At 38.6% G+C, this 12259-nt stretch overlaps 1 protein-coding gene across 8 annotated transcripts in view; it reads right to left on the bottom strand.

The window, feature by feature from the left end:
- The window catches only part of shank3a (SH3 and multiple ankyrin repeat domains 3a), a 156827-nt gene that overhangs the window by 52584 nt on the left and 91984 nt on the right, over positions 1-12259 (bottom strand). For 6 of the 8 annotated variants that reach the window (XR_015712113.1, XM_087797540.1, XM_087797542.1 and 3 more), the window contains 2 exons: positions 7463-7644; positions 5515-5538 (listed from right to left, as the gene is read on the bottom strand). Coding sequence is in view for 7 of the 8 variants with exons in the window: in XM_087797540.1 (XP_087653666.1) it covers positions 5515-5538; positions 7463-7644 (206 nt within the window). In the remaining variant the exon portion in view is untranslated. The remainder of the gene's footprint in view (positions 1-5514; positions 5539-7462; positions 7645-12259) is intronic. The other 2 variants (XM_087797541.1, XM_087797543.1) reach the window with 1 other exon arrangement.

Raw genomic sequence — 12259 nt, 5'->3', positions numbered from 1 at the left:
CATCTTTGCAGATTATCTGATGTTGTTGTTTTCTGTTGTTGGAATTGTTCACAGCTAAGTGTGCAAAGAACAGGATGAGGATCAGCTCACGCAAATGTCTGGTGTATTTGATTACAAAATATTGATATATTTACAAATTTACATCCAGAGATCAACGGCGATTCAACAGAGGTCAAAGCAACAACAACGACGGAGCCAATAAATGCATGGAAAGTTCAGAAAAATCACTGAACGTTGGATGAGAACTCTGGTAATCTGATGAAGACATTTGACTATCTTTGAATCAAAAGTTAAAGAGGCTTTACTTCAACTTGTTGTAAATTAAAGGCTGCTCTTCTCTCAGCAGAGACATCACGGCTGCCTCCAAAAAAATAAATATTTTATGATAATCAATTTTGTTCCTTCATTAGATTACAGGTTTTATAGCTAGATTGTTTTCTTTTTTTATTTGAATGTTTTGTTTATTTTTAATCAGAATTTTAAACAGATTATTTGCTGGTTGTTTTAAAATAAAATATATTTATTAATTTATTTGTATTCTTGTTTTTCTTCCTTCAGCATAATACTTGTTATGTTTAGAATAAGGTCAAAATGATTTTACAAAGCATATTTGTCAAATGGCAAATCAATTTTTTTATTAAAAAAAATGTCTTTCTTTAGACAAATATTAATTGGAGGTTTAATGTGGTATTTTTAGGTACTGCATTTGCATTTGAACTTGCATTTCTTCCTTCAGAAGAATAATTGTTGAATGTTTAATTGCTATTCTTTTAAATTCTATATTTTTTTATAATGAGGTATTTTTTGATGTAGAACAAATATTTATCTCTTTTACAGGCTTAATGCGGCATTTTTAATTAATTAATTAAGTTGAATAAAGATTTCTTCCTTCAGAAAAATACTCATAGGGTGGTTAATTGATTTTCTTTCAAATTCTTATTTGTTTTCTTCCATTGTGGTAAATGAGGTATTTTGAGGTTTAGAAAATGTTATTTCTTTCCTCAGCTAAATCTTTGTTCCAGGATTTTCTTATTTAATATAATAGTTGTTATTTCTCAGCCCCTTATTCACCTGGTCACCTTTGTATCACCCCTTTAACATGGGCACTCCATCCAAACACACAATTGTGAAACCCTTCTCTAACTCAAAGACATATCCAATGGCTAGCTGCAGCCATGTGAAAATCCCGCAAGCCCATATCAGCCGTTATCATCTTGGTCTGATGCATTGAGTTCACTGCAAGTCCATTTTTGTCACCCTTTCCTCTGCTGCCCATCACGCTGTTAATATTCTGCACACAGCGGGCGCAGCCCTGCGCCATTAATCACGTTTGTGAATGTCTAATCTCAATGTTACTTGCATTGGTTCCATTTCCATGGCTGTCTCCAAGATTTATAAAGGGAAAGGTCAGTTCTGTGGATTTATTGTTGTCGAGTTGGGGGATAAAACCCCCCCCCCCAAAAAAAAACATTCTCTTTGTGGTGTTTTTAAGCTTTTAAAAAATATTTTTAAATGTGCACATCTGTCAAGCAATTTGTTGGCACTCTGTTCCCTGTTGCTGGTAACCATAGTGATAGAAAGCAGTTGTTCACAGGTGTGGAGGTGAGTTACTTAAAGCAAGGCCAACATAAAAAAAACAACACAATACACTTTTGTATCCAATATTTCAACTCAAATCCCCTTCTCTGGTCTAGAATGAGACACTTTGTTCACACATTTCATGTAGTAAATCCGTATCATTATTGTGTTAAAAGTGAAAAATACTTCAATAGACTAAAGCAAAACAAAGGGCACAAATAAGAAGCACATCTTAACCTAATTCTTGTCCGACATTTAGTCTGAGGAGGGAGGAAGAACAAACAGATCTCATTAGACGACAGACTGTTTTGTGAGCCAGACGACGATGACCCTCTTAACCGGTGGACAGTGTGGCTGTTAGTCCAGACGATACGTGTCTGCAGACATTGATCTGTGCCGGCAGACAAACAGACACACTAACGGAAGGATAGAATTTTTCCTGGATAAATTATAGAAGACAAATAGATTAAGGAGCTCCCTTGACAATGAAACAGTTTCATATTTATGTCTCCAGGGTGTGTCCACCTCTTGCCCTGGGTAGCAATACCTTTGACTGATCTGAAGTGGAATGCAAGACAGAAAGATTCTTAACCCGGTAATCACAAAAACAGACTGCTATTACACAAAAAAAAACTTTAAAACTCAACTAGATCTTTCCTACAAATACAATCTAAGATAGGGGTCTTCAACCTAATTCGCGGGAGCCACATATCGCTCTTTCATCCTCCTTATTTGGCCCCTGCAGTTAAGAGATGCTTAATATGGAGGAAAACACAAAAATAAAAACTTGAAATGTTTTAACTGTGAAAATTAGAAGTATTTTTTTTTTATAACTTTTTTCATCTTTATTACTCACGTTAAAATATGACTGTCTTTAATATTTTAGATTTCTTTTCTCACTTTTTGGTTCTTTACCTCCGACTTCAAAATATTTCTGTCACAGGTATTTTGGAAGTTGTTTTCTCATTAAAATAGTTCCAAGACAGAAATATTCTAAAGTGAGAACTAACGATTGAAAAACTGAGAACATATTAAAGACAGAAATATTTTTTTAATTGAGAAAATAACAATTTATAACTTGAATTGTCTTTGTTTTTTTCTTGTGAACTTGTAATTTGCTGCTCCAAAAAAATGAAAGATAGCCGGCTTGTAAACATGTATTAGATACAATAACGTTTTAAGTGTTTTTAATGTTATTTCATTTAAAACAATAAAGGTTGTCGACCCCTGATCTAAGGTATCTACTCGTCTGACTAAGAGAAGGACGACAACGTGGTTCTAAACAACATTTTCTTTTTTTTTTTGCTCAAGTATTACGAAGAAAAATCAGAGTCATTCAGTAAATCGGACAGGATAATTTAAGGGTATTAAACTGTCAGTGTTAAATAGAGGACATAGACCACGTTGTCATCCTTCTTTTAAGGAGAAAAACCTCAAAATGAAAATTACCTTCGTAATCTTCTGAGTCACCGTCTGCAGCCTCGTCCAACATGGTGTCACCTTAAGTCCACCGGACGAATGAATTCAATAGTTTAAAGAGCAAGAAATGACTATTTTTTTGGAGATGTTGCTGTATTTACCGTTTCTGTCTTGACAATCATTTTTCTCGGCTCCAAATTAGAAAAAATGTCAAAGTTAATAACCACAAGGATGGATTAATCACTGAAATACACACATACTGGAACACCAAACATGTCAAAAGCGCTCGAGTACCACTTACAATCAACAGCTACGGGACAAGGATCGTAATGCTAGTGAGCAAGAGAGCAGCACAAACACAAACACACACACACCAACAAGTGAGATTTACCCAGTTGGATGTCGTCGTAGAAATGCTCGTCTGGCTCAGCTGCTGATTAACAAGAGTGTGAAGACATTAACTTAGAAGTGTGTGCGACGCCAGTGGTTGGACTCAAATGATTAATTAGGATGTTCGCTATTAGCAACCGAAACTGCCGGAATTGTAGTTTATTCTGATATGAACGGGATGTTACATATCATACCTCGAGTGGCTGACCAAGGAAAAAACAGAATCATTTCGGAAAAATCAAATAAAGGTAGACGCTAGTAGCAGAAACACTTCTTTTAAAACCTGCAAGACCAGTTTGTTTTCCCATCACAATGCTACGTTAGCACTAGCTAATTCAAATTACAATAATTTTCCATAAATTGGCCATCAACCTGGCAAAAAGTAGGTCTGAAGGTTGAGTATTTGATCTACGAAAACGAGCCAAAACTATGAAATCGAGCACAAAATATGAATAGACAGCAGTTTGAAGTATCGCTATGTATTTTTATTTACCCTTTATTTAAGCAGGTAAGTCCCATTGAGATGTCTTTTACAAGGGAGTCCTTTACGACTTAAACACAACACTATGTAGAATGGGATGTTGAGATTCCATTAATACACAACAAACTTGGGTCAGTTTTTGCAGATGGTAATAGTTTTTTTTTTTTAATTAGACAAAAAAGTGGTTTTGTCTGAAATACATGGTGACCCTGCATTTTAAAATTTCCCCCATTTAGCTAATTTACCAAAAGAAAGCTAATGAAACGAACAATGAATGTGTTATTACATTCTAAATAAATGTTAACATACAAATATTGAATCATGAAGAAATAATAAGAACGATTGTAATACCCATTTATTTAAGTAATTTGCGTCTCAGGTGTTCAATGTGATCAAAACCTTTAAGACATTGTAATGAAATGATTAAATGGTAATAGAGCTTTATTTGGCCATATATCACAACACAATGGTTGCAGACGATCCCGGTCGTTTTCTTCCGCTTGTTTGTTGTCATTTTTGAGATCTAATTTCCTCTTCGAATCAAGCTCATTTTAAAACAAAGCACAATCATGCAAAGTGGGGGAACTATAGGCAACTAGTGAGAGCAACAAACGGCACAGAACAGTTGCATAGCAACCACATCTTGGAATTGATTGTGCATGTATTAGCTTCGAGTGTTTAAAAAAAGTCTTATTAAATTAGTTATTTTTGCAATTATTATTTTAGAAAATAAAGGGGGCACCAACAATAGAAATTGAAAGGGATTTGAAAAAACCCAAACGATTGGCATCAAAGATGTATTCCAGGCCTTCCCAATCCCAAGATTCCAGCAGCACAGGACACGCCACACAGTAACGACTCTAATGGTCAGTGTTGCATAAAGCGGCCAGATGGTTTATTTGGCCGAGCTTTGGCGCTGGCAGCCATTAGAGTGTAAGGCTGTTTCCTGCACGGTCAACATGAAAGAACAGCAAAACATTGTGTGTTCACATTAGCGACAAGGTTAGGGATTCAGCTGCACCGACAGAAACAACACTGACAGCAGATCCATTCACTAGATGGAGGCATTCGAGCCGCTGTCGAGTCATCACATTTCCCGCTCGACATCTATATGCATCAATGTTTCCAACTATACACTATTGAGAGGAAAAAAAAAAAAAAAGGACTTTAGCCCAAATTGTTTGTCTGCAATAAAAGTAAATATTGGCAAGAGAAAGAGGGATTGTGAGCGTTGTTAAAATTTGAATTGGAGGCTCAACCTGTTCTTCCCTCTGCCCTACCAGAGGAACATTTGACTGCAGCGGATCTCTGAGGACTTTTGGAGATTATTTCGATTAAGCTAACGTGGGTCCACGGAGATGTTAGTGGCAGGAAGTGAGGGGCAGAGGGGTCAGAGGTAAAGAGGGGAGGGAGAGCTGGAAGCACTCGTGGAGTCGGGGGTCGGAAACAATATCTGTATTCAAACAAACATCCACACGTGCCAGGGAACTGTTTGCATGCCCTGGAAGTCATCACAGATTGAAAAAGTCAGATCTTACACATGTCTCAGGGGCAGGGCGGGCAGGGGGGGGGGTTGAAACAGGGCCGGTAATTGAGGACTAAACTTAAGGGGGGTGACACACGGAGGTGAAGAGAATATGGTTTACCTTCTATGTCACTAGAGTCATAGTCTTGAGAGTGAAGCGTGGATGGAGACAGAAGCACACGTATAAACACATGAAGGCTGCGAGTGAAGCACAAGAGTAACGTGAGTGGAACGCTGCCCCGTCGGTGACCTCCAGAGTTGAGACAGTAAACAGGTGGATGGGAACGTGAGCAGGTGAAGCGACCGTGATGGATGGTATTTGTGAGGTCACGTGGGAGCTCGTGATGCCGTCGGTCGGTGTTCTGATGTTACAAGACTCTGGGAAACCAGTGCCACTTATGCTTGACTTTTAAACAAATCAAACACACACAATGGATAGAAGACATCACGTTCTGCCTAAATCAGATACTTGGTTACAAACTGAAAAGAAAACACATTTTATGAAGCGTTGGACCCTTTGAAAATGAATATGTATACATAACATGTAGAACTATACTTCAATGATTCTGTTGCATTTTTGGCATATATTTTGCATTTATTTGAATGTTCTTTATAATTATTTATTTTTCATTTTAATGTCTTTTTTGCAGTTTTTCTTATGTTTTTTTTTTTTATAATTATGTGGTATTCAATGTAAAAGCGCAGTATTTTAATCTTCAATAAAAAAGTCATGATTGAAAATAAAATAAAATTACACATCTATTAGTGTAAGATACACAATACAATATCCCCCCTTCGTGTGTCAAAATATACATGTATTTATTTTAAAACATACCGTTTTTATGCCTTAGACATTTTGGGTTTGTTTTTCTATTAGACATTTGCATAATGTTAAATCAAATCTTTATATAGTTGAAACACACAATGTGTTAAGAGGTGGAAAAATTTCACCTCACAATGTGTAAGATGTTTCTTGTTTTTGTAAAGTTTGCTGAGCTATGCTAAGCAAGGATACCATCTGAAAGTTAGTAAACGAAACTGTATTTAAATCACATTACAGTTAAATTAACATAATAATAAAAAGTTAATTTTAAAAAGTCATCTTCAGTTATATGTTACAGGCAAATAATTTATACTTCAATAACCCTGAACATTTTAACGATACAGTAAGTAAGTAATATTTATTTAGAGCTTTTCTAGACCAGGGTCACAAAGCGCTTCAACAATCAAAACAATACTCAATAATATATATACTTAAAGGGTCAAGATAACACCGAGACAAACACAGGAGTCTCAGAGAATCAATGAAAATCCTGCACGAAAAAAAGGGTCTCAAGATGTTTCTTAAAGGAGTCAGTAGTCTGTGAGGAACCATCAATAGATTCTGATCCACAGACCTCAGAGCCCGAGCTGGGGTGTAAGGCCGGATCAAGCTAGATTGGTAAGAAAAAGCCAATAGTCTAGTGGGGAAATGTTTGACACAATAAATGTATGCAACAGTTTTGAAAGAAGAAAGGTAGGCACTGATTCTAAATGTAACATTTTAGTCCAGGTGTTTGTTAAAAAAGACAAAAAAGTAAATTTTCAATAACATTTCAAAATTCCTGGACTTCACACCAGAGGCACTGGTTTCGTAGACTGACCCACGTTAAAGATTTAGCAAGAGATTCGTCTCCTATTACAAACCTGTGTATCCGCCGCTCATATCATAAGCAATTCTAGACAGGAATTGTGTAGAAGTGGCATCAGGTTCATGCTGCGCCCGAGGCTCACCTATTGGCAAAGTCGCACCTTCTCCAATGTTCAGCGTGTGGTGACTAGCCGGGACTGAAGTGAGTTTTTATCCGGTTTTTAGTCAATGCTGTGGTCAATTATATCAGGACATTCTGTATTGTTGCACTTCTGCCATGTTACACGAATGATTCGCTTATCATTTCAACAACAAAAAACAGCCAGAAAGTGCTGATAGTGTCCAGACTGTTGAGGACAAACTGTTGCTATCAGAATAAAACGCGACTCGAACTCAAGCATATTGAATGTAAAAACAGAGGTGAAGTCAAGCCGCCTACCTTTGACCCTCTCCCCACGATTGAGCTGGATCTCCCCCTCCCCTTGTGGCGTGTAGGGCTTGACCACAATGAAGGTCCGGCCGGGCACGGCGCTGTAGAGTTTCCGTTTGGGGCCACGAGGGCCCATCAGCGCCGGAGGGGTATGGTGAGGGGGGCTGGGGTCTCGCTGCACTGAGCCGGGGCTGTAAACAAACACATACGTTACTGTGGTGACTCCCGGGAGCTGGTAACCGAAGCCCGTGGTCACCGACATGGTGGTCAGTGGGACGGCAACCGGGTGACCCCCCCCCCGGGACGCCACAGTGGCCAAAGAGAGATTCATAAACGTCTGGCTGGTCCCTACAGTCTACAGCCAACAGTCAGTGATCCACGGGTGAATCATGAGCGCTCACTCTCCAGCTTCTTTTAAAAGCCTTCTATCTCTCCTCTCCCCCCCTCCAACATCTGGATAGGAAAACGTTCAACCCCAGGAGGGACAGTCCGGTGTCCTCTGTGAATGTCTGAGCCCCCGTCAATCAAAGACATCCTGAGACGGGACGCCGGCGGAACGGGACGAAGAGAGAGAAATCCAGCGTCCTACTCCGGTGCTTCAGATCCCCGGCTCCTTGTCCCCCCCCGGTCGTCCTGCTGAGGGAGGAGAGAGGCTGGAATTGCAAACCCCGACTCCCGCTCCTTCTCCCGGGAGTCCCGTCGCGTCTGCCTCTTCCTTTCCCCCCCTTCCACGTCTCACACACACACACACACTCACGCGCTCGCTCATGCACACTCGCAGGAGCTCTGGCCAACAACGCTTTTTGCTGCTGCTGCTGCTGCTGCTGCTGCACTCGATGGCTTCCCCTCCCCGTCCACCAGCTCACACTTCTGTGTACATCACAGCCTCTCACACACTTCCTCCTCCTCCGCCGCCGTCAACACCAGCATCATGTCACTAACATGTTGCACACACACACTCACACACACAATTGATCCCCTGCCTCTGTGAGTCTACTATGGTTCAGAGTGTGTACTTGGCGTACAGTGAGGTAAACAACCGCCTTTTTCTCTTTCTTCCCCGGCTCCTCCCTTCTTCTCTTCGCCTTGAATCTCCTCCCGATTCATCACATTGGCTCACATGAGTCTCACCCTCTCATTCCCATCGTTCACAGCCTTGCCTCGCACCGCATCTCTCTCTCTCTCTCTCTCTCTCTCTCCCTCGCTCTCGGGGTGAATACTAATACAGCCGAGGTAAAGCTCCGCCTCGTCTTCATTCATCACTTCTGGCTACTACGGAACATGCCTCCGCTTCATGTCACACATCCTTCCACATCAGGCTCTCGCTCTTTTTTTGGGGATTCATCCTTTTCCAGCTTTTTCCATTCATGTTATGTTAAGTTCAACTCCAGACATTTTTTTCTCTCCCATTTCCCTCCTTTTATTTGTCTTTTTTATTGATATTGGTTTTATATTTTTTTCGTATTGCTTGCTTACGTTATATTTTTTTAGAATGATATGTACAGCAAATTAAATATTAAACAATTTATTTTATGGCATAACAACACTTTTTATAACATTATATTTTATTTTTAAATGGTAAAATAAATGTAATATGCATTTTCCCCTTTAGAAACTTAAAATAGATTAAACAAATTAAAATGATTTAGAATCAATCAAGACTAAAGCTTATTCTAGAATCCTCATATTACTGTCTTTATTTGTTCCAGAAAATGTGCTAAAATAAACATTCTAACATAATCAACAGGAGCAAAGTTAATCCAAAGTCTGTACTACTTCTGATTTCTAATTACTTAGACGAGAAGAGAAACATCTGAATATTTACTCAGATTTATTACAAAACTTCAGTTGTTTGAGATTTTTTACTGATTACTTAGTGGTAAAATTTTTTAGATACATGACTAAATTGTATATAAATACATCTTCGTTCTCAAAAGTGTCTATTTGGGGAGTTGAGAATATGGGTTTAACCGAGTAAGAAGTTTGTGAAAAACACTAAAAATAAGTTGTCCCCCTTTTGGTGATTCAGAATACGTCACCCTAAATAGAGAGCAAGATTTGTCGATGCTTTGGTTCAAATGAAAACATGCATCAAACTCCAGAGTTTGATGCATTTTTTAAATCCATAATTTAACTGTGATTCTAGTTAAAATGTGTTTATTTCAAAAGGTACAGGAGCAGGTATTGTTTTGTTTCTCTCTTGCCGTTTTCTCCACTTTCTTTTTTTGAAATTTCAATTGATAAAGCTAGTTTAGAAGTTATGGTTAAACCTACAAAAACTAGAATAGCCCCGTTCAAAGACTTAACAGAGCTATTGGAGTTAAAGAAGAAATTAAATAAATGAAGATTTCAGTGTAGAAATGTGTCACAATTAAGTCAAAACCCTTGGTATACTACTACAAGAAGGTTAGAGTCTTGTTTGCATTATCTGTACTTTTCAAGATGTTTTTCACCAAACTGTGTACATCAGTCACGTCATGTCTCCGACTTGACCGACTTGGTCTCTCGTCTTTTACCTCGTACTCACTCCTCTTCCCTTACTGTCCAAACCATCTCTAACCCAGTCTCTCTGCTACAATCATTTCTGGTCATGCATTGTTACGATAACAAGTAAACAAAAAACGAAATATGTGAAAAAATATGAACAGAATCAACACGTTTTTACAGGCAGTTTGATGTTTTTCGTGGATGTTTTAAGTATCTTTTAGGGTTAAACTGCAGTTTTAAAAAGTCTCTCAAGGTGGTCTAGATCAAGAGGACGACTGTCTCATCTGAATCTCTACTGAGTGAAGAATAACTATGTAACATTGACAACCTTATGATTTTGTTGAGTCTATAAATCTCAATTTATCTACACCCACTATGGCTATACAAGCATCATCTCGACTTTTTAAAATGACATAAGAATCAACTGGCCGTGCATACCGTGTCTGTGCCATCTCTACGGAAGGAATAGGAAAAATATGGACGGGGTATACAAGATAGAACTTCTTGTAGCGAGAAGTCTGAGCTGCCCTTGATCAGGTTTGTTCTACAGCGTTGAGAGTAGAGAAAAGGGTCAAAGTCTTGCACTTTCAATGAGCTATAGGTGCATCATGTCCAATCTGCTGTGGACATTTCATATGACAAAGACTTGATTTGGTGATGTGATGGGATCGACCATTCTTCACCAGCTTGTGTGGGTCTGTGAGACTTCGGTCACCTGCGACACAACCCTCAGTTTTAGAAATTCTTACAAGCACTTTTATATATGCAGAAGGTTTAGAGATTAAGTAAATGTTAGACAAGTGGTCATGATGCTTTGTTTGAGTGGTTTTAATATCAGTCGACAGATCTGGGACGGATCTGCTTTCGGCAGAAAAAGAATGACACGAGGGACACAGGTTTCTGGACAGATACCAACAAAGAGAGAGTAAAAACTGTCAGTTTTCCTCGACAGGAAAATTTGCTGGACATCAAAAAGCAATTCCAAAAAAAAATCCAAACGATGTTGGAGCAAAGCCTTGATATAGTTCAGACATATTATTTTGGAAAATGTCAAACCAATTGAGTTTGGAAAAGGTGTTGCACAAAAAACGTTCATATGTATTTCATTTTTTAATTTTCCTTTCTTTTTTGTATTTTATTTTATTTTACTATTTAGTTTGTATTGTGAAATACACTTATATACTAATATTACCTTGATATTACCAATCAATATTACCTTTTATATTCTGTGGCATTTAAAAATATATGACATATAACATAAAATATACACTTCCAAGAACATAATCTTCCGCTAATGAATCCCTAAAAAAGATTCCTGGCTGCAGATGATAATTCAGAATACTGCTAATAATCCTTGTTTTCTTGCCCAAATATGAGTTTTTTCTACTAATATACACATAGATAAGCACAGATGACCATATAAATATGTGTATGTAGGTGTAAAGACCAACATGGCTATAAAACCATAATGTCAAACTTGCTAATAAATGGTTTTAATACGACTTTGATCACATTGAGAAGTAAAATGTACATTATAATACTTACTGAAGAGCCAAAAGAATACAAATCCAGTCTAAAAGAAGTAAGTTATGCTAATCATCACCTCTATGCTCTCTATTTATTTAAGGTGTTGAATATTTTTGTTTTGTCTTTCAAGGACTAAATCCTCAAATCTGGCAGCAACATTGTAAACTTGCTACTATGAGATTCTGTCGTTCACACTCACAAGTGCCAAAAATGAAGAGGTAAACCCCATCGATCCGTCTTTACACCCCCCCAGATCCCCGGCCTCCTGCCCCGCTGCCCTGGCACATCATGTCCATCACTCAAGAGCTCTCACACTCGTGTGATTTGTGCTCCCTCCCCTGTTCTCGCCCCAATCCCTCCGCCTACCCTCCCTTTCATTTCCAGCCTTGTTTGTCTCTTTTTCTTTCTGCTCCTTCGCTTTGCTTTTCTTGCCGCTCTCACTCAGCGTCTCCTCTGTCGTCCAAGAAACAAACGCTCGCTGACGGCTTTCCAATTACCGCTGCCACCGCAGGGCTGGGTTCGACGGAATCGTGTTGAAGCCCGAGAACGGGCGCTGATGATCACAAGCAAGAGTCAACGATTCCATTGTCAGTAAAAGTTCATTCTGGTTTATGAAGATCATCATGCGACTCGAGTTGAGCTGGAGTGTGAACGCCGAGGAGGGATTGTCGGGAAATGTTGAGTGACAAACTCATTGTTAGTTTTCTGATTGTCTGAAAGTGATTGAGTCGACGAGAAACTTGTATTTCTGCTAGAAAAAAAAAGATAAAACTGAGACTAAAGAAGCTTAAT

This window comes from Callionymus lyra, chromosome 8, assembly GCF_982586985.1.
Source record: "Callionymus lyra chromosome 8, fCalLyr1.hap1.1, whole genome shotgun sequence".
Classification (NCBI taxonomy): domain Eukaryota; kingdom Metazoa; phylum Chordata; class Actinopteri; order Syngnathiformes; family Callionymidae; genus Callionymus; species Callionymus lyra.
This window is presented reverse-complemented; position numbering and strand designations above follow the sequence as displayed.